The 24,548-nt window shown below is 46.0% G+C and overlaps 3 protein-coding genes across 6 annotated transcripts in view; all 3 read right to left on the bottom strand.

The window, feature by feature from the left end:
* The window catches only part of LOC127928963 (Golgi reassembly-stacking protein 1-like), a 39,065-nt gene extending 37,856 nt beyond the window's left edge, over nt 1–1,209 (bottom strand). The window contains exon 1 of the mRNA XM_052516606.1: nt 945–1,209. Coding sequence (XP_052372566.1) covers nt 945–1,007 — 63 coding nt within the window. The 5' untranslated portion in view covers nt 1,008–1,209. The remainder of the gene's footprint in view (nt 1–944) is intronic.
* Nucleotides 1,210–8,801: 7,592 nt separating this feature from the next.
* LOC127928957 (filaggrin-2-like) lies at nt 8,802–13,229 on the bottom strand. Of its 4 annotated transcripts, XM_052516578.1 has the most exons (3): nt 9,288–13,229; nt 9,221–9,254; nt 8,802–9,187 (listed from the first exon to the last, which is right to left on the bottom strand). In XM_052516578.1, the coding sequence occupies exon 1, from the start codon at nt 12,875–12,877 to the stop codon at nt 11,561–11,563; it is 1,317 nt and encodes a 438-aa protein (XP_052372538.1). In that variant the 5' UTR covers nt 12,878–13,229; the 3' UTR covers nt 8,802–9,187; nt 9,221–9,254; nt 9,288–11,560. The 4 variants fall into 4 exon arrangements, with proteins under 4 accessions (XP_052372538.1, XP_052372536.1, XP_052372537.1 ...); XM_052516576.1 differs by having other exon boundaries at nt 8,802–9,254; XM_052516577.1 differs by lacking the exon at nt 9,221–9,254.
* Nucleotides 13,230–13,606: 377 nt separating this feature from the next.
* LOC118380728 (cysteine/serine-rich nuclear protein 2-like) overlaps nt 13,607–24,548 on the bottom strand; it is a 33,151-nt gene continuing 22,209 nt past the window's right edge. Inside the window, exons 2-5 of the mRNA XM_052516575.1 lie at nt 23,650–23,850; nt 15,441–15,706; nt 14,891–15,184; nt 13,607–14,683 (exon numbers count right to left, since the gene is read on the bottom strand). Coding sequence (XP_052372535.1) covers nt 13,613–14,683; nt 14,891–15,184; nt 15,441–15,706; nt 23,650–23,830 — 1,812 coding nt within the window. The 5' untranslated portion in view covers nt 23,831–23,850 and the 3' untranslated portion in view covers nt 13,607–13,612. The remainder of the gene's footprint in view (nt 14,684–14,890; nt 15,185–15,440; nt 15,707–23,649; nt 23,851–24,548) is intronic.

Here is a 24,548-nt window from a genome sequence, read left to right as displayed (position 1 = left end):
GGGACAACCGGTAAAACGCTTCAGTAGTGCGGGGACAACCGGTAAAACGCTTCAGTAGTGCGGGGACAACCGGTAAAACGCTTCAGTAGTGCGGGGACAACCGGTAAAACGCTTCAGTAGTGCGGGGACAACCGGTAAAACGCTTCAGTAGTGCGGGGACAACCGGTAAAACGCTTCAGTAGTGCGGTGACAACCGGTAAAACGCTTCAGTAGTGCGGGACAACCGGTAAAACGCTTCAGTAGTGCGGTGACAACCGGTAAAACGCTTCAGTAGTGCGGTGACAACCGGTAAAACGCTTCAGTAGTGCGGTGACAACCGGTAAAACGCTTCAGTAGGGCGGTGACAACCGGTAAAACGCTTCAGTAGTGCGGTGACAACCGGTAAAACGCTTCAGTAGTGCGGTGACAACCGGTAAAACGCTTCAGTAGGGCGGTGACAACCGGTAAAACGCTTCAGTAGGGCGGTGACAACCGGTAAAAACGCTTCAGTAGGGCGGTGACAACCGGTAAAACGCTTCAGTAGGGCGGTGACAACCGGTAAAACGCTTCAGTAGTGCGGTGAGGTGTGTGAACCAGGCAGAGGTCCCGGGTTCGCGTCAGGGCCGAAACGGGAGGGACTCACTAAAGCAGGCAGCGTGACGTCCTTTATACCTATATAACACACATAACGTTATCTCCTAATAACATGGCACTGCAGAAGTTAGTCCCCAAAACGCAAACAATAGATTGTAAACAGTATAGCTGATGGTGTAACGAACCAAGCAGAGGAAAAGAGATGTGCCTCCTCATTATCACAGACATAACGTTACAGAGCAGAAGGCAGTCTATATGTCAAAGTTGCTGATTTCTGCTAAATACATATATATATATATATATAACGGTACACTGTCTTGAAATCCTACTATACTGTTTGCTAGGCTGGCTAGCAGTCATTAGCAACCTACCCCATGGACATGGTATCCACTTGTCCCCCCGTCGGGTACTATTGAGCTTTGAATTATGCCCATCGCAAACTACCGTTCCAGTTGTTTTTTAACTAAGGTGAGGTAGTACTGTCATTTTGAATGTGTTGTCTTAGCCGAGGAGATATGCCTCCACGTCGCACAGAAACACGTCTGTATGCAGCCAGGCTGAAGTAACAAACAGAGACGACGTGCCAGACGCATCGAGCGGTGTGGAGTCACAGTCTGTGTTCGATTAGTATGAAAAGATAAAAGGTACAAATCGTTTTAACTCTTGAAAAAGGCAACTGACAAATGATTATCACAAGTGTCAAAAGTATTTTTTTTTGTACACGTGATTTTTTCACCTGCCCAGTGTGAGTTAACAGGTCATTTGAAAGCTTGTTATTAAAGTCATTTTTACACGTGTTCTTTACACCTGTCCATTGACAGGTGATGTGAATGCTTATGTCCACCAGGGGGCGTCAAAGCCACCCATCCAGCTCCCTGCACCAGGGAAAGGAGGAGAGAGAGCCGGAGAGGGGTGGGGGCAACTCAGGGAAGGGGGCCGACCCATGGAGACGTTGCCTGATCTCCGCAAGGCTGTTATTCCAGCCAGCTTCTTGCCCCAGTCAAAGGCCTCAGACTGTCCTCCACACAACAGGCCCAAAAAGTGTGACAGAGCAGGTAACCTCCACAGAGCACCATATAGAGCACCACTGTGCAAGGCCCTAAACCCAAACCTTATTCTCAACGCAATTTCAACATTAGATTGCTTTAACAACCTGTTAGTTGGGTTAAGTTATTGTGTTTGAGTTGAAGTTTTACCCCAATTTCAATGTTTTCAATGATGGTTGAAATGAGATGCAAACCATACTGGTTAATGACATTTTGTAAATTCAAATGTGTTTTCAACGTAGATTCCACATATTAGGTTGACAATGGCGTTGAAACAACAGTGTCCTCGTCACTGCAAGGACGATCAGCTGTTCATCCCGTCTCCCTGTAGCTCTTTCTTAAGCATCTCCCAGTACGGACATAGCACATTTTTGTCCTGGCCACATCTGCAGTCCTCATGCCTCCTTGCAGCATGCCTAAGGCACATTCACACAGATGAGCAGAGACCCTGGGCATCTTTCTTTTGGTGTTTTTCAGAGTCAGTAGAAAGGCCTCTTTAGTGTCCTAAGTTTTCATAGCTGTGACCTTAATTTCCTACCGTCTGTAAGCTGTTAGTGTCTTAACGACCGTTCCACAGGTGCTTGTTCATTAATTGTTAATGGTTCATTGACCAAACATGGGAAACAGTGTTTAAACCCTTTACAATGAAGATCTGTGAAGTTATTTGGATTTTTACGAATAATCTTTGAAAGACAGGGTCCTGAAAAAGGGCTGTTTCTTTTTTTGCTGAGTTTAAAAACAAATCCATTGTTTTACTATTAGATTGGTGTGTATTGCTGTGAATTGCACTGTTGGAGCTAGGAACACAAGCATTTCGCAACACCCGCAATAACATCTGCTAAATATGTGTATGTGACCAATACAATTTGATTAGCGAAACAAGATTCTCTGGTCTGATGAAACCGAGATTGAACTCTTTGGCCTGAATGCCAAGCGTCACGTCTGGAGGAAACCTGGCACCACCCCTGCGGTGAAGCATGGTGGTGGCAGCGTCACGTCTGGAGGAAACCTGGCACCACCCCAGCGGTGAAGCATGGTGGTGGCAGCATCACATCTGGAGGAAACCTGGCACCACCCCTGCGGTGAAGCATGGTGGTGGCAGCATCACATCTGGAGGAAACCTGGCACCACCCCTGCGGTGAAGCATGGTGGTGGCAGCATCATGCTGTGGGGATGTTTTTCAGTGGCAGAGACTGGGATAATAGTCAGGATCGAGGGAAAGATTAATGGAGCAAAGTACAGAGAGAGCCTTGATGAAAACCTGCTCCAGGGCGAAGGTTCACCTTCCAACAGGACAATGACCCTAAGAACACAACCAAGACAACCTAGGAGTGGCTTGGGGGCAGGTCTCTGACTATCCTTGAGTGGCACGGACTTGAACACGATCGAACATCTCTGAAGAGACCTGAAAATAGCTATGCAGCGACACTCCCAACCCAACCTGACAGAGCATGGATCTGCAGAGAAGAATGAGAGAAACTCCCCAAATACAGGTGTACCTGGCTTGTAGTGTCATACCCAAGAAGACTCCAGGCTGTAATCACTGCCAAAAGTGTTTCAACAAAGTACTGAGTAAAGGGTCTGAATACTTATGTAAATGTGATAATTCCGTTTTGTTTTTTTTATAAATCTGCAAAAATGTAAAAACCAGTTTTTGCTTTGTCGTTATGGGGTATATAATGTGTAGATTGATGAGGGGAAAAGGTATATAATGTGTAGATTGATGAGGGGAAAAGGTATATAATGTGTAGATTGATGAGGGGAAAAGGTATATAATGTGTAGATTGATGAGGGGAAAAGGTATATAATGTGTAGATTGATGAGGGGAAAAGGTATATAATGTGTAGATTGATGAGGGGAAAAGGTATATAATGTGTAGATTGATGAGGGGAAAAGGTATATAATGTGTAGATTGACGAGGGGAAAAGGTATATAATGTGTAGATTGATGAGGGGAAAAGGTATATAATGTGTAGATTGACGGGGGAAAAGGTATATAATGTGTAGATTGACGAGGGGAAAAGGTATATAATGTGTAGATTGACGAGGGGAAAAGGTATATAATGTGTAGATTGACGAGGGGAAAAGGTATATAATGTGTAGATTGATGAGGGGAAAAGGTATATAATGTGTAGATTGATGAGGGGAAAAGGTATATAATGTGTAGATTGATGAGGGGAAAAGGTATATAATGTGTAGATTGATGAGGGGAAAAGGTATATAATGTGTAGATTGATGAGGGGAAAAGGTATATAATGTGTAGATTGATGAGGGGAAAAGGTATATAATGTGTAGATTGATGAGGGGAAAAGGTATATAATGTGTAGATTGATGAGGGAAAAGGTATATAATGTGTAGATTGATGAGGGGAAAAGGTATATAATGTGTAGATTGATGAGGGGAAAAGGTATATAATGTGTAGATTGACGAGGGGAAAAGGTATATAATGTATAGATTGATGAGGGGAAAAGGTATATAATGTGTAGATTGACGAGGGAAAAGGTATATAATGTGTAGATTGAGGGAAAAGGTATATAATGTGTAGATTGACGAGGGAAAGGTATATAATGTGTAGATTGACGAGGGGAAAAGGTATATAATGTGTAGATTGACGAGGGAAAAGGTATATAATGTGTAGATTGACGAGGGGAAAAGGTATATAATGTGTAGATTGACGAGGGGAAAAGGTATATAATGTGTAGATTGACGAGGGGAAAAGGTATATAATGTGTAGATTGACGAGGGGAAAAGGTATATAATGTGTAGATTGAGAGGGGAAAAGGTATATAATGTGTAGATTGACGAGGGGAAAAGGTATATAATGTGTAGATTGACGAGGGAAAAGGTATATAATGTGTAGATTGACGAGGGGAAAAGGTATATAATGTGTAGATTGACGAGGGGAAAAGGTATATAATGTGTAGATTGACGAGGGGAAAAGGTATATAATGTGTAGATTGAGGGGAAAAGGTATATAATGTGTAGATTGACGAGGGAAAAGGTATATGATGTGTAGATTGACGAGGGGAAAAGGTATATAATGTGTAGATTGACGAGGGGAAAAGGTATATAATGTGTAGATTGACGAGGGAAAAGGTATATAATGTGTAGATTGATGAGGGGAAAAGGTATATAATGTGTAGATTGATGAGGGAAAAGGTATATAATGTGTAGATTGATGAGGGGAAAAGGTATATAATGTGTAGATTGACGAGGGGAAAAGGTATATAATGTGTAGATTGAGGAGGAAAAGGTATATAATGTGTAGATTGATGAGGGGAAAAGGTATATAATGTGTAGATTGATGAGGGGAAAAGGTATATAATGTGTAGATTGACGAGGGGAAAAGGTATATAATGTGTAGATTGACGAGGGGAAAAGGTATATAATGTGTAGATTGATGAGGGGAAAAGGTATATAATGTGTAGATTGATGAGGGGAAAAGGTATATAATGTGTAGATTGACGAGGGGAAAAGGTATATAATGTGTAGATTGACGAGGGGAAAAGGTATATAATGTGTAGATTGATGAGGGGAACAGGTATATAATGTGTAGATTGATGAGGGGAAAAGGTATATAATGTGTAGATTGATGAGGGGAAAAGGTATATAATGTGTAGATTGATGAGGGGAAAAGGTATATAATGTGTAGATTGATGAGGGGAATATACTCTCAGAATAAGGCTGGAACGTAAAAGTTTTGGGAAAGGAGGTCTGAAGACATTCTGAATGTATTGTATTTGAAACAGCTACAAAACTCACAAGTCAGACAGCATTTTTGTCATATTATTACCATGATTCTGGTAACTTTTAGCTAAATACTTATAACATCTCTGGGCCATCATTCAGCATCACCTTACACATGTTTTCAGTCTATTTTTTTTTCCAACAATTATTTATTCATTTATGGCTTTGAAAATAAATTCAGCTTCTCCACATTGAAATTAATGGTGGCTAACTTGAAAATAGGCTGCTGTGACTAAATCATTGATGACTCTATGAATCTTTTTAAATAAGTCCCCTTGTTCTGTAGGACATTTGGTGTATTTTATCATCTAGGGTACCATGAGATAATGAAGCATATTTAAATACTGCCCATCCTGTCTCACAAAATCCATAGCGGTATGACCTTTGACCCCCCCCCCCAAGGTGGGCCCATGGAGATGCCATGAAAAACAGCCCCAAACCATTATTCCTCCTCCACCAAACTTTACAGTTGGCACTATACATTTGGGCAGGTAGTATTCTTCTGAAATCCTCCAAACCCGAATTAGTCCGTCGAACTGCCAGATGGTGAAGCGTGACTCATCACTCCAGAGAACGCGTTTCCACTGCTCCAGAATTCAATGGGGACGAGTTTTACACCACTCCAGCCAGCGCTTGGCATTGCGCATGGAGATCTTAGGCTTGTGTGTGGCTGCTCGGCCATACAAACCCATTTACAAGCAAAAACTAAAGCAGGAAGCAGCAGTGACTCGCTCAATACAGAAGTGGTCAGAAGACGCAGACGCTAAGCAACAGCACTTTTGCTAGCACAGACTGGAATATGTTTCGCGGTTCTTCCGGTGGCATTGTAGAGTACACCACATCAGTCACTGGCTTCATCAATAAGTGCATCGATGACGTCATCCCCAGTGACTGTATGTACATACCCCAACCAGAAGCCATGGATTACAGGCAGCATCTGTACTGAGATGATGAAATCTCTATTGCACTCCAGCACTTCCCTTTCCCACCTGGACAAAAGGAACACATATGTGAGAATGCCATTCATTGACTACAGCTTAGCATTTGACACAGTGACCACAAAGCTCATCACTAAGCTAAGGGTGCTGGGACTAAACACCTCCCTCTGCAACTAGATCCTGGACTTCCTGACGGGCCACACCCAGGTGGTAAGGGTAGGTAACAACACATCTGCCACACTGATGATACACCTACTGGAGAGCTCTTCGTCTACACACATTCAGCATCGTTCCTCAAACCTTAGCCCCACCCATCTCTTTAATTATTCACGTGAGGCCATGTGGTGAACACACGCTATATCAAATCAAATCCAGGTTTATTTGTCACATGATAGAGAACATGTAAATAAGCACAGTGAAGTGGTTACTTGCATAGTATCAAACACAGAATGTGTCCAGAAGATAGTTTAGCAATATTAGATGACACTTACCTGACACACTTGTCTAAATTGATGGGTCATGTGAAGGAAAATATTAATACAAGGATCATATACGTAATGTTAGCATGTTGGCTTCCTAGCTAATTTTTCCTAAACTTATATCTGAAAATGTAGATAGACTCTTACTCGTTCGTATACATGGATGAGCGCTTCACACAGACTGGAACCATCTTACTCTGTTCTGTTTGTAGCTACATCTTGTTTGGCCAGCGTTGTCAAGTCACTCCGGTTCACACTGACCGTGGCGTGTGCAGAAAGTAGCCCATCACTTTCTCCAACTGCTCTGCCGCCTGCTACATTCAGGGCATCAATGTTGATGAGAAAAGTAGCAAAACCTTTGCAGTTCTCGATGACTAACATTATATCTTTAAAAAAAACGGCGCGGTAGAAAGGACTGTCAACATTTAGTAAACAGCTCACGTTATATACACAGAAGCATGCTTACATGGCAGACCTATCAAAACTCATCTCCCGGCATGTCCGGCCCATCCATTATCTCAGCCAATCATGGATAGCGGGAAGGTTCCTGACTTTTTCCATGGCTAAACCAACTAGGCCTGGTCCTTCTGTGGCTCAGTTGGTAGAGCATGGCGCTTGTAACGCCAGGGTAGTGGGTTCGATTCCCGGGACCACCCATACGTAGAATGTATGCACACATGACTGTAAGTCGCTTTGGATAAAAGCGTCAGCTAAATGGCATATATTATTTATTATTATATTATTATATTATATTATAGGCTCGTAATTTAACAATTTGATTTGTATTTATGGATTGAATATATAAATATATTATTAATAATAATAATTATCTGCCGTTATGGAGACAGAGGGATACATTGTCATTAAGGCACATGAACGTTCCCATGTTTATTTATTTTTATGTTTACATTCAAATGCCTTTTCTTCAAATGCAGTCGCAAAAAAACCATCAAGCGCTACGATGTAACTTGGCTCTCATGAGGACGGCCACAGGAAAGGAAGACCTGTGGTAAAAAATAAAGACAAACCCTTGAATGAGTTGGTGTGTATAAACGTGACTGGTACTGTATGTCTCGAACTCTAAATGACTCTAGTGACTCAAAGTTAAAACCATGAACACTGATGTTTTCTACTGTTGTTGGACTGTAAAAGTCAACTCAACAAAGCATCAACTGACACAGAAAAAGGCCAGCTAGGGTGAATGATACAAATCTGATGGGGTCAAAACGTTTGGTAGAGGTTGAACACTAAAGAAAAATAACAATGTCCTTAAAATGGAAATAGATGTACAAAATAAAAAGTCAAGGATTTAACCTCTACAGGGCTGGTGGGTCCCCCTCAGGACAGTTGAGCTAACATGTGCTAATGAAATTAGCACGAGGTTGTAAGTAACAAGGACATTCCCAGGATATAGACATATCTGATATTGGCAGAAAGCTTAAATTCTTGTTAATCTAACTGCACTGTCCAATTTACAGTAGCTATTACAGTGAAATAATACCATGCTATTGTTTGTGGAGTGCACACAATTATGAACTTGAAAAGTTATTCAAAAAAACAATTAGGCACATTTGGGCAGTCTTGATACAAATTTTAACAGAAATGTAATGGTTCATTGGATTAGTCTAAAACTTTGCACATACACTGCTGCCATCTAGTGGCCAAAATCTAAATTGCACCTGGGTTGGAATAATACATTATGGCCTTTCTATTGCATTTTAAAGATGGTACAAAGAAAATACATGGTTTCTTCTTTGTATTCTCTTTTACCAGATCTAATGTGTTATATTCTCCTACATTCCCTTCACATTTCCACAAACTTCAAAGTGTTTCCTTCCAAATGGTACCAAGATTATGCATATCCTTGCTTCAGGGCCTGAGCTATAGGCAGTTAGATTTGGGTATGTCATTTTAGGAAATCTGATGGGGTCAAACAGTTTGGTAAAGGTTGAACACTAACGATTAATAACAGTGTCCTTAAAATGGCGAATAGATGTATAAAATAAATAAAGTAAAGGATTTAAGAAATAAAAAATGTGTATTTTTATTTTGAAGGGACAAACTGTAAAAAAATGACTTTTCAGTTAGAATGACAATGAGAAAACAATAAAGCCGCTTGGTTTGCTCTGCAGTACCATTCAAGCAGAAAATATGTACAACAAAATACACATTGTAATTTAAAAAAGCCATGGTACTTTACATGAATAATTACCCATTGTTGCCATGTCTTCATTGATAATGATGGATTTACACCAGAAGCTCAGGTGTCCTGTTGGTGGCAATATAAACCCCTATCAGGTGTCCTGTTGGTGGTAATATAAACCCCTATCAGGTGTCCTGTTGGTGGCAATATAAACCCCTATCAGGTGTCCTGTTGGTGGCAATATAAAACCCCATCAGGTGTCCTGTTGGTGGCAATATAAAACCCCATCTGGTACCTGTTGGTGGTAATATAAAACCCCATCAGGTGTCCTGTTGGTGGCAATATAAAACCCCATCTGGTACCTGTTGGTGGCAATATAAAACCCCATCAGGTGTCCTGTTGGTGGCAATATAAAACCCCATCAGGTGTCCTGTTGGTGGTAATATAAAACCCCATCAGGTGTCCTGTTGGTGGCAATATAAAACCCCATCAGGTGTCCTGTTGGTGGCAATATAAAACCCCATCAGGTGTCCTGTTGGTGGCAATATAAAACCCCATCAGGTGTCCTGTTGGTGGCAATATAAAACCCCACCTGGTTTCCTGTTGGTGGCAATATAAAACCCCATCAGGTGTCCTGTTGGTGGCAATATAAAACCCCATCAGGTGTCCTGTTGGTGGCAATATAAAACCCCATCTGGTTTCCTGTTGGTGGCAATATAAAACCCCATCAGGTGTCCTGTTGGTGGCAATATAAACCCCATCAGGTGTCCTGTTGGTGACAATATAAAACCCCATCAGGAGTCCTATTGGTGGCAATATAAACCCCATCAGGTGTCCTGTTGGTGACAATATAAAACCCCATCAGGAGTCCTATTGGAGGCAATATAAACCCCATCAGGTGTCCTGTTGGTGACAATATAAAACCCCATCAGGTGTCCTGTTGGTGGCAATATAAAACCCCATCTGGTTTCCTGTTGGTGGCAATATAAAACCCCATCAGGTGTCCTGTTGGTGGCAATATAAACCCCATCAGGTGTCCTGTTGGTGACAATATAAAACCCCATCAGGAGTCCTATTGGTGGCAATATAAACCCCATCAGGTGTCCTGTTGGTGACAATATAACACCCCATCAGGAGTCCTATTGGAGGAAATATAAAACCCCATCAGGAGTCCTATTGGAGGCAATATAAACCCCATCAGGTGTCCTATTGGAGGCAATATAACACCCCATCAGGTGTCAATCATATGGATATTTTCTCATTCATTTTAGTTTTTGCATCATTTTATAGTCCAAAACAATCTAACTGGTGAAAAATACTTCAAAATGCTATACAGCAATAGCATTCATAATCGGCATCTCTATAAGTCATATATTAACGATTTCAATATTTAGAAAAAAAATTATGCAATTTGTATTTTCTTAATAAAATAATTAATTTGTCAGTGATACAGATTATATATTTTTTCTTTCAATCTACATAAATTAGTTAGAAAATATTAGTGTGATTCTCTATGGTAACATTATAGGCAGAAATATCAATAGACCCATAGTACAAATGTTTGATTTAGAAAGTAGGTTACACAGTATTCAGTCCCACAGCTCAAATGGAAGCACTGTGCTCAGGGATGGAAGTTAAATTACATTTTCAGACTGGGCTAGTAGAAGATGTGCCAAAAACACAGGCACTGAGTAACAACATCCCTCGCTCTCTTATAGCCCAACGCCATAAATTAGATAACATCTGAAATAATTACAAAAAAATGTAACCAAAATGTAATATGTAAAAAATATTAAAAGGATACAGGCCCAGTCAAAACGCTTCCCTGTGTTTTATCTATATTTCCACACTAGGAGGTTGGAATAACACTGTGGAATGATGATAGTGCCCTTTAAGTGTAAGAACGGTTTGAAAAGACCGGCTGAAATGTAAGCCTCTTTTGTTGAGATTGAGTTTTGTCCTTCCATGGTCACCATGCAGTAAATTGACCAATAAGAAAGAGTTCCAAACGTCTCTGCCAATAACAGCTAATGTTCTGTTTTCCCCTCCCCACTCAGACCACTCCAAGACAGCCAGAGCTAAAATCTTGCCCTTTGCTAAGAATGCATTTTGTCCTTCTTTGTGACCATTTTAATTGAAAACAATCCCAGTAATTGTTACCCAGAGCCATAGAGCTCTGGTCTGAAGTAGTGCACTATAGGGAGCCATAGAGCTCTGGTCTGAAGTAGTGCACTATAGGGAGCCATAGAGCTCTGGTCTGAAGTAGTGCACTATAGGGAGCCATAGAGCTCTGGTCTGAAGTAGTGCACTATAGGGAGCCATAGAGTTCTGGTCTGAAGTAGTGCACTATAGGGAGCCATTAGGGACAAAGTCACTGATACCTAAAGATTGCATTTCCAGGTTATAAAAATCAAACTGCTGCTTGAACCTACGTTTAGCAGGCTTTTTGAACTGAACATAAATTAAAAAACAAAAAAACAAATGACAAGTAAAAGTCAATCACAGATAAAGTGCTGACCAAGGGGCTTACGGAGGGACTGCTGTACCATACCAGATAAAGTGCTGACCAAGGGGCTTACAGAGGGACTGCTGTACCACACCAGAGCCTTGGGCACCATTATGGGGGCCTCTAGCTTTAGGATGAAACACAGGGGTTGACACCCCCCCTAACTGGGTCAACTGGGACGGAGCACAGAGACGTAATGGGAAACGGGGTTATGAGGACGTTGTGATTCGAGTGGGTCTCTGGGTGTGTCTCTGTGTGGGTGTGTGTCTCTGTGTGGGTGTGTGTCTCTGTGTGGGTGTGTGTCTCTGTGTGTGTGTGTCTCTGTGTGTGTGTGTCTCTGTGTGTGTGTGTCTCTGTGTGTGTGTGTCTCTGTGTGTGTGTGTCTCTGTGTGTGTGTGTCTCTGTGTGTGTGTGTCTGTGTGTGTCTCTGTGTGTGTGTGTCTCTGTGTGTGTGTGTCTCTGTGTGTGTGTGTCTCTGTGTGTGTGTGTCTCTGTGTGTGTGTGTGTCTGTGTGTGTGTGTGTGTGTGTCTCTGTGTGTGTGTGTGTGTGTGTCTCTGTGTGTGTGTGTGTGTGTGTGTCTGTGTGTGTGTGTGTGTGTCTCTGTGTGTGTGTGTGTCTCTGTGTGTGTGTGTGTCTCTGTGTGTGTGTGTGTCTCTGTGTGTGTGTGTGTCTCTGTGTGTGTGTGTGTCTCTGTGTGTGTGTGTGTCTCTGTGTGCGTGTGTGTCTCTGTGTGTGTGTGTGTCTCTGTGTGTGTGTGTGTCTCTCTGTGTGTGTGTGTGTCTCTGTGTGTGTGTGTGTCTCTGTGTGTGTGTGTGTCTCTGTGTGTGTGTGTGTCTCTGTGTGTGTGTGTGTGTCTGTGTGTGTGTGTCTCTGTGTGTGTGTGTGTCTCTGTGTGTGTGTGTGTCTCTGTGTGTGTGTGTGTCTCTGTGTGTGTGTGTCTCTCTGTGTGTGTGTGTGTCTCTGTGTGTGTGTGTGTCTCTGTGTGTGTGTGTGTGTCTCTGTGTGTGTGTGTCTCTCTGTGTGTGTGTGTCTCTCTGTGTGTGTGTGTCTCTGTGTGTGTGTGTCTCTGTGTGTGTGTGTCTCTGTGTGTGTGTGTCTCTGTGTGTGTGTCTCTGTGTGTGTGTCTCTGTGTGTGTGTCTCTGTGTGTGTGTGTCTCTCTGTGTGTGTGTGTCTCTCTGTGTGTGTGTGTCTCTGTGTGTGTGTGTCTCTGTGTGTGTGTGTCTCTGTGTGTGTGTGTCTCTGTGTGTGTGTGTCTCTGTGTGTGTGTGTCTCTGTGTGTGTGTGTCTGTGTGTGTGTGTCTCTGTGTGTGTGTCTCTGTGTGTGTGTGTGTCTCTGTGTGTGTGTCTCTGTGTGTGTGTCTCTGTGTGTGTAAATGCAACACAGTGTTTCAATGGCCACAACAGTCTGCTTCCTAAAGCTAGAAAAAGTCCCTGAGGTTGACATTCAGCAACGTTTAAAGATTCCCTACTGCCCATGTCCCCAGACAGAACAGTGCAGCAGTTACCCTCTGTGTTAGTGTAGAGGGGCAGGCTCCAGCACATGGCATCAGTGTATGGTCACAGATACATGACTCAGATTACACAATCGAGCGCTCACGTTTATGTTGGTCTCACTTTCTTTTTTCCAAATCAAATGTTCGCTGCCATTTCATACAGCAATAATTACCAACTGCTTTTGCCAAGATTTGTTAGGCAAGAACGGGATCTCATTAACAATAGATAGGGGAGAAATCACATTAACAATAGATAGGGGAGAAATCACAGCTTCTTCCAACAGCAGTTTACCTACCGTCCCCCCTAATTCACTACATAGCCCAGAACACAGTTGGCAGTTCAGGTCCGGTTGATTGTCTGAACGTTGCAGGGGGTTCTGGGACAGATTCTGACAGACCAATCAGAGACTCCAGGAGACAGGCCCCAGGGTCACTGGCCTCTGATTGGCTGCTGGGGTAACTAGGCAACTGGGAGTGAAAGAAGCTGTCCATGTGTTGGTATTCCTTTAGGGAGTTGTAGAGGGAGGAAGGACCCAGCCAGAAACCATCAAAGAACTCCAGGTCAGACTCTGAGGACAGGCTGGCAGCGGTGCCATCTACAGAGGAAGAGGGGTTGTTGGGGCAGTCTACTGAGGAAGAGGGGTTGTTGGGGCAGTCTACTGAGGAAGAGGGGTTGTTGGGGCAGTCTACTGAGGAAGAGGGTTGTTGGGGCAGTCTACTGAGGAAGAGGGGTTGTTGGGGCAGTCTACTGAGGAAGAGGGGTTGTTGGGGCAGTCTACTGAGGAAGAGGGGTTGTTGGGGCAGTCTACTGAGGAAGAGGGGTTGTTGGGGCAGTCTACTGAGGAAGAGGGGGTGTTGGGGCAGTCTACTGAGGAAGAGGGGGTGTTGGGGCAGTCTACTGAGGAAGAGAGGGTGTTGGGGCAGTCTACTGAGGAAGAGAGGGTGTTGGGGCAGTCTACTGAGGAAGAGAGGGTGTTGGGGCAGTCTACTGAGGAAGAGAGGGTGTTGGGGCAGTCTACTGAGGAAGAGAGGGTGTTGGGGCAGTCTACTGAGGAAGAGAGGGTGTTGGGGCAGTCTACTGAGGAAGAGAGGGTGTTGGGAACACTGCAGCCGCTGTGGTGGAACAGAGCGTTGCCTTGGTTAGCGTTATCATCTAACAGTTGTGTTATGGCCATGGCCCGGTTGTCTCTGTGCACCACTAGATTGTTATTATCCTCTTTGAAGTCTGCCGTGATAAACCCTGTCAACATCCACGGCTGTTGCTGTAGACGTTGCTCGGGGCAGCAGCGGTTGTCATTGACAACGCGGTTGTTTACATTGTAGTCGTCGTTGTCATCGATGTCACTGAAGCTGAGGATGCGGCTCAGTCCGTTCTCATCCACATCATCCAGCAGAGGGCCATCCTCCCGGGAGTGCCGCCCTAACTCCGCCCCTTCCTCTGAGTATTCACTCCCCCCAGAGGAGGCAGAGGAGTCGGTCATGTCGCTACTACAGCTGTTCTCCCTGACCGCCGCCAGCTTTGAGATGAAGTGGAAGGAGGAGCGGTTGGACAAGGGGTTGTAGTAGTGACATGGGGCGGTCTCTTCCAGGTCCTCTTCCTCTGGTCCAGACGTCTCCTCCAGTCTCTTCTCCAGCTCTAGCTTCATGATGGTGTGGATGTAGTGGGTCTGAACCCGGCTGGAGTTGAACTCTTCACGACCTTCCTGGTTACCGCAGCCATCCTTAGTGCAGCCGCAGGGAAATGACGACTGGTCCATCTGGGGAGAGAAGAGGACGTAAAAAATAAAATAAATCAGGTTCTGCTTTGTCCCTGAGGGTTCAGAATATTGTATTAAAGTGGACAAATAACCACTGCTCATATTGTTAAGAATATAAAGTATTTAAAACATGAGACGTCAGTTTACTATTAACATTGAAGTTGAATAAATGTTCATATGTGAGTTTTCATTAGCAAAGTGTCTTACCTGACACTTGATGCCTGCCAGGCTGCAGGCGCAGGTCTCTGGCTCACAGAAACCCTGGCAGTCACACCCACAGTCCTCCCTGGACACTCTGAGCTGCTGCAGCTGTCTCTTCTCCTCCTTCTCCACCTTCACCCCCGCAGCCTTCAGCAGGGCATGTCTCCTCTTGGAGGGGTAGGGGTGGAGGAAGGAGCCGTCGTCTAGGTTACAGCTGCTAATGTCCATCTCGTCCTCTGGGATGTCTTCGACAGTGAGGCGGTCAGCCTCCTCTGACTCCACCGTGCCTCCCTTAGTCAGCTGCGAGGGAGAGACGGGGGATCATTGTGATACACGTATACATGTTCTCAGGAAGTTATAATCAACTCCCAACTAAACAAAGTGCTCAAAACCAACTCATTTGAAAGAATCAGCTATAAGAATTTAATAGAATCAGCTATTAAAACCTTTTCACAATCAGACATCACTGCATTAGCTAACCCAGACACGGGGAACTGTGTGTCTCGTCTCCCTGTACTCAGTCAAGGCCTCAATACATACATCTCTCAGGTCTGACCTTCTGTTTGAGAGCATCCAGTTTCTCCTCTCGGAGGCGGTCGAGGAGTTTCTCCCGACGGAGGGTGTGTTGCTCCACAGCGTACTCATCCAGGGTGTACCTGCGGAGGGCGCTGTGGCGCTGCATCATGCCCAGTGAACAGCCCCCCCTACTGGGCACGCTGCTGAAGCCCTGGCACCGCGGGAACAGGAACACTGTCAGCATGTCAAAGGTCACGTTGCCCCGCCCACCCTGCGCACACTTAGCCTTCTTCAGGATGGACTTGGCTGGAGAGAGAGGAAGAGAAGAAAAGAGAGAGCGGGAGAGAGAGAGGGAGGGGGAGAGACTGGTATTATCACACTGGTCATTCCTCAAAAGCTTTGAAGAACAAGAGACGGAACCATGCATCAGTTAACATGGAGGAGCCACTAGATGGAACCATGCATCAGATAACAGGGAGGAGCCACTAGATGGAACCATGCATCAGTTAACAGGGAGGAGCCACTAGATGGAACCATGCATCAGATAACAGGGAGGAGCCACTAGATGGAACCATGCATCAGATAACAGGGAGGAGCCACTAGATGGAACCATGCATCAGATAACAGGGAGGAGCCACTAGATGGAACCATGCATCAGATAACAGGGAGGAGCCACTAGATGGAACCATGCATCAGAACAGGGAGGAGCCACTAGATGGAACCATGCATCAGTTAACATGGAGGAGCCACTAGATGGAACCATGCATCAGATAACAGGGAGGAGCCACTAGATGGAACCATGCATCAGTTAACAGGGAGGAGCCACTAGATGGAACCATGCATCAGATAACAGGGAGGAGCCACTAGATGGAACCATGCATCAGATAACAGGGAGGAGCCACTAGATGGAACCATGCATCAGATAACAGGGAGGAGCCACTAGATGGAACCATGCATCAGATAACAGGGAGGAGCCACTAGATGGAACCATGCATCAGATAACAGGGAGGAGCCACTAGATGGAACCATGCATCAGTTAACAGGGAGGAGCCACTAGATGGAACCATGCATCAGATAACAGGGAGGAGCCACTAGATGGAACCATGCATCAGATAACAGGGAGGAGCCACTAGATGGAACCATGCATCAGATAACAGGGAGGAGCCACTAGATGGAACCATGCATCAGTTAACAGGGAGGAGCCACTAGATGGAACCATGCATCAGATAACAGGGAGGAGCCACTAGATGGAACCATGCATCAGATAACATGGAGGAGCCACTAGATGGAACCATGCATCAGATAACAGGGAGGAGCCACTAGATGGAACCATGCATCAGATAACAGGGAGGAGCCACTAGATGGAACCATGCATCAGATAACAGGGAGGAGCCACTAGATGGAACCATGCATCAGATAACAGGGAGGAGCCACTAGATGGAACCATGCATCAGTTAACAGGGAGGAGCCACTAGATGGAACCATGCATCAGTTAACAGGGAGGAGCCACTAGATGGAACCATGCATCAGATAACAGGGAGGAGCCACTAGATGGAACCATGCATCAGATAACAGGGAGGAGCCACTAGATGGAACCATGCATCAGATAACAGGGAGGAGCCACTAGATGGAACCATGCATCAGATAACAGGGAGGAGCCACTAGATGGAACCATGCATCAGATAACAGGGAGGAGCCACTAGATGGAACCATGCATCAGATAACAGGGAGGAGCCACTAGATGGAACCATGCATCAGTTAACATGGAGGAGCCACTAGATGGAACCATGCATCAGATAACAGGGAGGAGCCACTAGATGGAACCATGCATCAGATAACAGGGAGGAGCCACTAGATGGAACCATGCATCAGATAACAGGGAGGAGCCACTAGATGGAACCATGCATCATTTACATTACATTTACATTTAAGTCATTTAGCAGACGCTCTTATCCAGAGCGACTTACAAATTGGTGCATTCACCTTATGACATCCAGTGGAACAGCCACTTTACAATAGTGCATCTAAATCTTTTAGGGGGAGGGGGGGTGAGAAGGATTACTTATCCTATCCTAGGTATTCCTTAAAGAGGTGGGGTTTCAGGTGTCTCCGGAAGGTGGTGATTGACTCCGCTGTCCTGGCGTCGTGAGGGAGTTTGTTCCACCATTGGGGGGCCAGAGCAGCGAACAGTTTTGACTGGGCTGAGCGGGAACTGTACTTCCTCAGTGGTAGGGAGGCGAGCAGGCCAGAGGTAGAAACTAGAGCCTGTAGGACCTGCCTTGTTGATAGTGCTGTTAAGAAGGTAGAAACTAGAGCCTGTAGGACCTGCCTTGTTGACAGTGTTAAGAAGGTAGAGCAGCGCTTTATTACAGACAGACCTCACCCCCGTCTTAGCTCCTGTTGTATCAATATGTTTTGACCATGACAGTTTACAATCCATGGTTTAGTCACCTCAACTTGCTTAATTTCCACATGAATTATTACAAGATTTAGTGAATGATTTGTCCCAAATGAATGGTTTAAGTTGTTGAAAAAGAGACTGTCTAAATGGGCTTTTCCTGGTTAAATAAAAACTGTCTCCATTAGATGAACACAGAAAGTATCCTCTCTACTCATCACTCCCACATGCCTTAGTCCCCCATCCCTCCCTCCCTACCTTAGTCCCCCATCCCTCCCTCCCTCCCTACCTTAGTCCCCCATCCCTCCCTCCCTACCTTAGTCCCCATCCCTCCCTCCCTACCTTAGTCCCCCATCCCTCCCTCCCTACCTTAGTCCCCCATCCCTCCTTCCCTACCTCCCCCATCCCTCCCTCCCTACCTTAGTCCCCCATCCCTCCCTCCCTACCTTAGTCCCCCATCCCTCCCTCCCTCCCTTAGTCCCCCATCCCTCCCTCCCTCCCTTAGTCCCCCACCCCTCCCTCCCTCCCTACCTTAGTCCCCCATCCCTCCCTCCCTACCTTAGTCCCCCATCCCTCCCTCCCTACCTTAGTCCCCCATCCCTCCCTCCCTACCTTAGTCCCCCATCCCTCCCTCCCTACTCTTCCAGGCAGCACCTGTGCTGGATGAGTGCCCAGGGCCCAGACAAGGCTCTGTGTGTTCTCCCTGTCTAGCCATCTTCCTCTCTCTCTGGCACCATCCTGGGAACCCTAACAACTGTTTGCCCTTCTGTCCACAGACCCAAACCCAAAAAATGACCACAGTCCCCTAAATGCCAGACCGACAGACAGAGACTAGACCCCACACAGTTAGTTTTACCTTCCTATCAGTGAGTGAGAGGTGTATCTCTGCTTCCCCTAGGGCTGTAAGCAGGTAGGATAAGCGCTAACCTATCCTAATACATAATTCATGTTTTGAGAGAATCTATGGGCCTGGGGGGAAAAAACGTAATCATCCATGACCAGAATTTCAAAGCAATTTATGGCTACAACCGTGAGTGCTACGGGTCAGTAGTCATTTAGGCAGGTTACCTTAGTGTTCTTGGGCACAGGCACTATGTTGGTCTCCTTAAAACATGTTAGTATTACAGACTCGGACAGGGAGAGGTTGAAAATGTCAGTGAAGACACTTGCCAGTTGGTCAGCGCATGCACGCAGTACACGTCCTGGTAATCTGTCTGGCCCCACAGCCTTGTGAATGTTGACCTGTCTAAAGGTCTTACTCACGTCGGCTGAGGAGAGTGTGATCGCACAGTCTTCCGGTACAGCTGGTGCTCTCATGCATGTTTCAGTGTTATTTGACCCGAAGCGAGCATAGAAAGGTTTAGCTCGTCCGTTAGGCTCGTGTCACAGGGCAGCTCTCGGCTGTACTTCCCTTTGTAGACGGCCATTCCGATTAATCGGTCAACCTCTCGTTCAAACACACCAAGACAGTCGTGAAGAGGGCACGACAAAGCCTATTCCCCCTCAGGAAACTAAAAAGATTTGGCATGGGTCCTGAGATCCTCAAAAGGTTCTACAGCTGCAACATCGAGAGCATCCTGACTGGTTGCATCACTGCCTGGTATGGCAATTGCTCGGCCTCTGACCACAAGGCACTAGAGGGTAGTGTGTACGGCCCAGTACATCACTGGGGCTAAGCTGCCTGCCATTCAGGACCTCTACACCAGGCGGTGTCAGAGGAAGGCCCTAAAAATTGTCAAAGACCCTAGCCACCCCAGTCATAGACTGTTCTCTCTACTACCGCATGTCAAGCGGTACCAGAGTGCCAAGTCTAGGACAAAAAGGCTTCTCAACAGTTTTTACCCACAAGCCATAAGACTCCTGAACAGGTAATCAAATGGCTACCTGGACTATTTGCATTGTGTGTGTCCCCCCACTGCTGCTACTCTCTGTTTATCATATAGTCACTTTAACTATACATTCATGTACATACTACCTCAATTGGGTCGACCAACCAGTGCTCCCGCACATTGGCTAACCGGGCTATCTGCATTGTGTCCTGCCACCCACCAACCCCTCGCTTACGCTACTGCTACTCTCTGTTTATCATGTATGCATAGTCACTGTAACCATATCTACATGTACATACTACCTCAATCAGCCTGACTAACCGGTGTCTGTATGTAGCCTCGCTACTTTTAAAGCTACTTTTCATAGTCTGGCTTTTTACTGTTGTTTTATTTCTTTACATACCTATTGTTCACCTAATACATTTTTGCACTATTGGCTAGAGCCTGTAAGGTCCTGTTGTATTCAGTGCACGTGACAAATAACATTTGATATGATGTACATCTTACCTAGAGTAACCTGTACCGCCGCATATGGACTCTGTACCGGTACCCCCTGTATATAGCCTCCACATTGACTCTGTACCGTAATACCCTGTATATAGCCTCCACATTGACTCTGTACCGTAATACCCTGTATATAGCCTCCACATTGACTCTGTACCGTAATACCCTGTATATAGCCTCCACATTGACTCTGTACCGTAACACCCTGTATATAGCCTCCACATTGACTCTGTACCGTAATACCCTGTATATAGCCTCCACATTGACTCTGTACCGTAATACCCTGTATATAGCCTCCACATTGACTCTGTACCATAACACCCTGTATATAGCCTCCACATTGACTCTGTACCGGTACCCCCTGTATATAGCCTCCACATTGACTCTGTACCATAATACCCTGTATATAGCCTCCACATTGACTCTGTACCGGTACCCCCTGTATATAGCCTCCACATTGACTCTGTACCATAATACCCTGTATATAGCCTCCACATTGACTCTGTACCGGTACCCCCTGTATATAGCCTCCACATTGACTCTGTACCGGTACCCTCCATGTATATAGCCTCCACATTGACTCTGTACCGGTACCCCCTGTATATAGCCTCCACATTGACTCTGTACCGGTACCCCCATGTATATAGCCTCCACATTGACTCTGTACCGGTACCCCTGTATATAGCCTCCACATTGACTCAGTACCGGTACCCCCTGTATATAGTCTCCACATTGACTCTGTACCGGTACCCCCTGTATATAGCCTCCACATTGACTCTGTACCGGTACCCCCTGTATATAGCCTCCACATTGACTCTGTACCGGTACCCCCTGTATATAGCCTCCACATTGACTCTGTACCGGTAGCCCCTGTATATAGCCTCCACATTGACTCTGTACCGGTACCCTCCATGTATATAGCCTCCACATTGACTCTGTACCGGTACCCCCTGTATATAGCCTCCACATTGACTCTGTACCGGTACCCCCTGTATATAGCCTCCACATTGACTCTGTACCGGTACCCCCTGTATATAGCCTCCACATTGAATCTGTACCAGTACCCCCTGTATATAGCCTCCACATTGACTCTGTACCGGTACCCTCCATGTATATAGCCTCCACATTGACTCTGTACCGGTACCCCCTGTATATAGCCTCCACATTGACTCTGTACCGGTACCCCCTGTATATAGCCTCCACATTGACTCTGTACCGTAATACCCTGTATATAGCCTCCACATTGACTCTGTACCGTAACACCCTGTATATAGCCTCCACATTGACTCTGTACCGTAATACCCTGTATATAGCCTCCACATTGACTCTGTACCGTAATACCCTGTATATAGCCTCCACATTGACTCTGTACCATAACACCCTGTATATAGCCTCCACATTGACTCTGTACCGGTACCCCCTGTATATAGCCTCCACATTGACTCTGTACCATAATACCCTGTATATAGCCTCCACATTGAATCTGTACCGGTACTCCCTGTATATAGCCTCCACATTGACTCTGTACCATAACACCCTGTATATAGCCTCCACATTGACTCTGTACCGGTACCCCCTGTATATAGCCTCCACATTGACTCTGTACCGGTACCCCTGTATATAGCCTCCACATTGACTCTGTACCGGTACCCCCTGTATATAGCCTCCACATTGACTCTGTACCGGTACCCTCCATGTATATAGCCTCCACATTGACTCTGTACCGGTACCCCCTGTATATAGCCTCCACATTGACTCTGTACCGGTACCCCCTGTATATAGCCTCCACATTGACTCTGTACCGGTACCCCCTGTATATAGCCTCCACATTGACTCTGTACCGGTACCCCCTGTATATAGCCTCCACATTGACTCTGTACCGGTACCCTCCATGTATATAGCCTCCACATTGACTCTGTACCGGTACCCCCTATATATAGCCTCCACATTGATTCTGTACCAGTACCCCCTGTATATAGCCTCCACATTGACTCTGTACCGGTAACCCCTGTATATAGCCTCCACATTGACTCTGTACCCGGTACCCCCTGTATATAGCCTCCACATTGACTCTGTACCGGTACCCCCTGTATATAGCCTCCACATTGACTCTGTACCGGTACCCCCTGTATATAGCCTCCACATTGACTCTGTACCGGTACCCCTGTATATAGCCTCCACATTGCCTCTGTACCGGTACCCCCTGTATATAGCCTCCACATTTACTCTGTACCGGTACCCTCCATGTATATAGCCTCCACATTGACTCTGTACCGGTACCCCTATATATAGCCTCCACATTGATTCTGTACCAGTACCCCCATGTATATAGCCTCCACATTGACTCTGTACCGGTACCCCCTGTATATAGCCTCCACATTGACTCTGTACCCGGTACCCCCTGTATATAGCCTCCACATTGACTCTGTACCGGTACCCCCTGTATATAGCCTCCACATTGACTCTGTACCGGTACCCCTGTATATAGCCTCCACATTGACTCTGTACCGGTACCCCCTGTATATAGCCTCCACATTGACTCTGTACCGGTACCCCCTGTATATAGCCTCCACATTGACTCTGTACCGGTACCCTCCATGTATATAGCCTCCACATTGACTCTGTACCGGTACCCCCTATATATAGCCTCCACATTGATTCTGTACCAGTACCCCCTGTATATAGCCTCCACATTGACTCTGTACCGGTACCCCCTGTATATAGCCTCCACATTGACTCTGTACCCGTACCCCCTGTATATAGCCTCCACATTGACTCTGTACCGGTACCCCCTGTATATAGCCTCCACATTGACTCTGTACCGGTACCCCCTGTATATAGCCTCCACATTGACTCTGTACCGGTACCCCCTGTATATAGCCTCCACATTGACTCTGTACCGGTACCCCCTGTATTTTGCCTCGTTATTGTTATTGTGCTACTTTTTATTATAGTCTACTCTGTAAATATTTTCTTAACCAACAGTGCAGTTCAAGAAGAGTTAAGGGCTTGTAAGTAAGCATCACTTGTTGCATTCGGCACATGTGACAAATAAAGTTTGCTTTGATTTGAGATGGAGGGGGGCGTGTCAGTGTAGATAGCCCGGGAAACCATTTAATGAACTATTTAGCAGTCTTAGGAGCCTGTCGGTCGAGAGCCGACACTTCGGTACCATTTGCCGGACGATAGCACAATCTATGGCTTGGGTGGCTGGAGCCCATTGTTCAGCCTTTCCCGACACCGCCTGGTACAGAGGTCCTGGATGGCAGGGAGATCGGCCTCAGTGATGCACTGGGCCGTCTGCACACCATCTGCAGTGCTTTGGGGTCAAGGTGGTGCGTTTGGCAGTGATGCTGCCAGTTAAGATGTTCTCCATGTTACAGCTGTAGAACATTTTGTGGATATGAGGGTCCATGTCAAATCTTCTCAGCCTCCTGAGGTTAGTGGAGATTAGAGAAGGCATAGTGAAGGCATAGTGAAGGCATAATGAAGCCTGAGGAAGTAGATTAGATACTCACTATTGTAGTGTGTGTCTGGAGAGCCAGGGTTGCTGGGTGTTGAGTCAAGGGTGTCTGAGTAGCAGCTTTCGCCCTCCGAGTCCCACCCAGAGTAGGCTGAGGACGACAGGGAGGAGGACGAGGAGTAGCACTGGTCCTCATCACAGACCTCCTCAAACTTCCTCTTCAGTAAACCGCTCATGGCTCTAGCATGGAGCTGATCTGAGGAACACAGGGAGAGGAGAGAGGGGTTATTAGCATGGGGCTAGCTAGCATGGGCCTGATCTGAGGAACACAGGGAGAGGAGAGAGGGGTTATTAACATGGGGCTAGCTAGCATGGGCCTGATCTGAGGAACACAGGGAGAGGAGAGAGGGGTTATTAGCATGGGGCTAGCTAGCATGGGCCTGATCTGAGGAACACAGGGAGAGGAGAGAGGGGTTATTAGCATGGGGCTAGCTAGCATGGGCCTGATCTGAGGAACACAGGGAGAGGAGAGAGGGGTTATTAGCATGGGGCTAGCTAGCATGGGCCTGATCTGAGGAACACAGGGAGATGAGAGAGGGGTTATTATTAACATGGGGCTAGCTAGCATGGGCCTGATCTGAGGAACACTGTGAGAGGAGAGAGGGGTTATTAACATGGGGCTAGCTAGCATGGGCCTGATCTGAGGAACACAGGGAGAGGAGAGAGGGGTTATTAGCATGGGGCTAGCTAGCATGGGCCTGATCTGAGGAACACAGGGAGATGAGAGAGGGGTTATTATTAACATGGGGCTAGCTAGCATGGGCCTGATCTGAGGAACACTGTGAGAGGAGAGAGGGGTTATTAACATGGGGCTAGCTAGCATGGGCCTGATCTGAGAAACACAGGGAGAGGAGAGAGGGGTTATTAGCATGGGGCTAGCTAGCATGGGCCTGA

This window comes from Oncorhynchus keta, unplaced genomic scaffold, assembly GCF_023373465.1.
Source record: "Oncorhynchus keta strain PuntledgeMale-10-30-2019 unplaced genomic scaffold, Oket_V2 Un_scaffold_515_pilon_pilon, whole genome shotgun sequence".
Lineage (NCBI taxonomy): Eukaryota > Metazoa > Chordata > Actinopteri > Salmoniformes > Salmonidae > Oncorhynchus > Oncorhynchus keta.
This window is presented reverse-complemented; position numbering and strand designations above follow the sequence as displayed.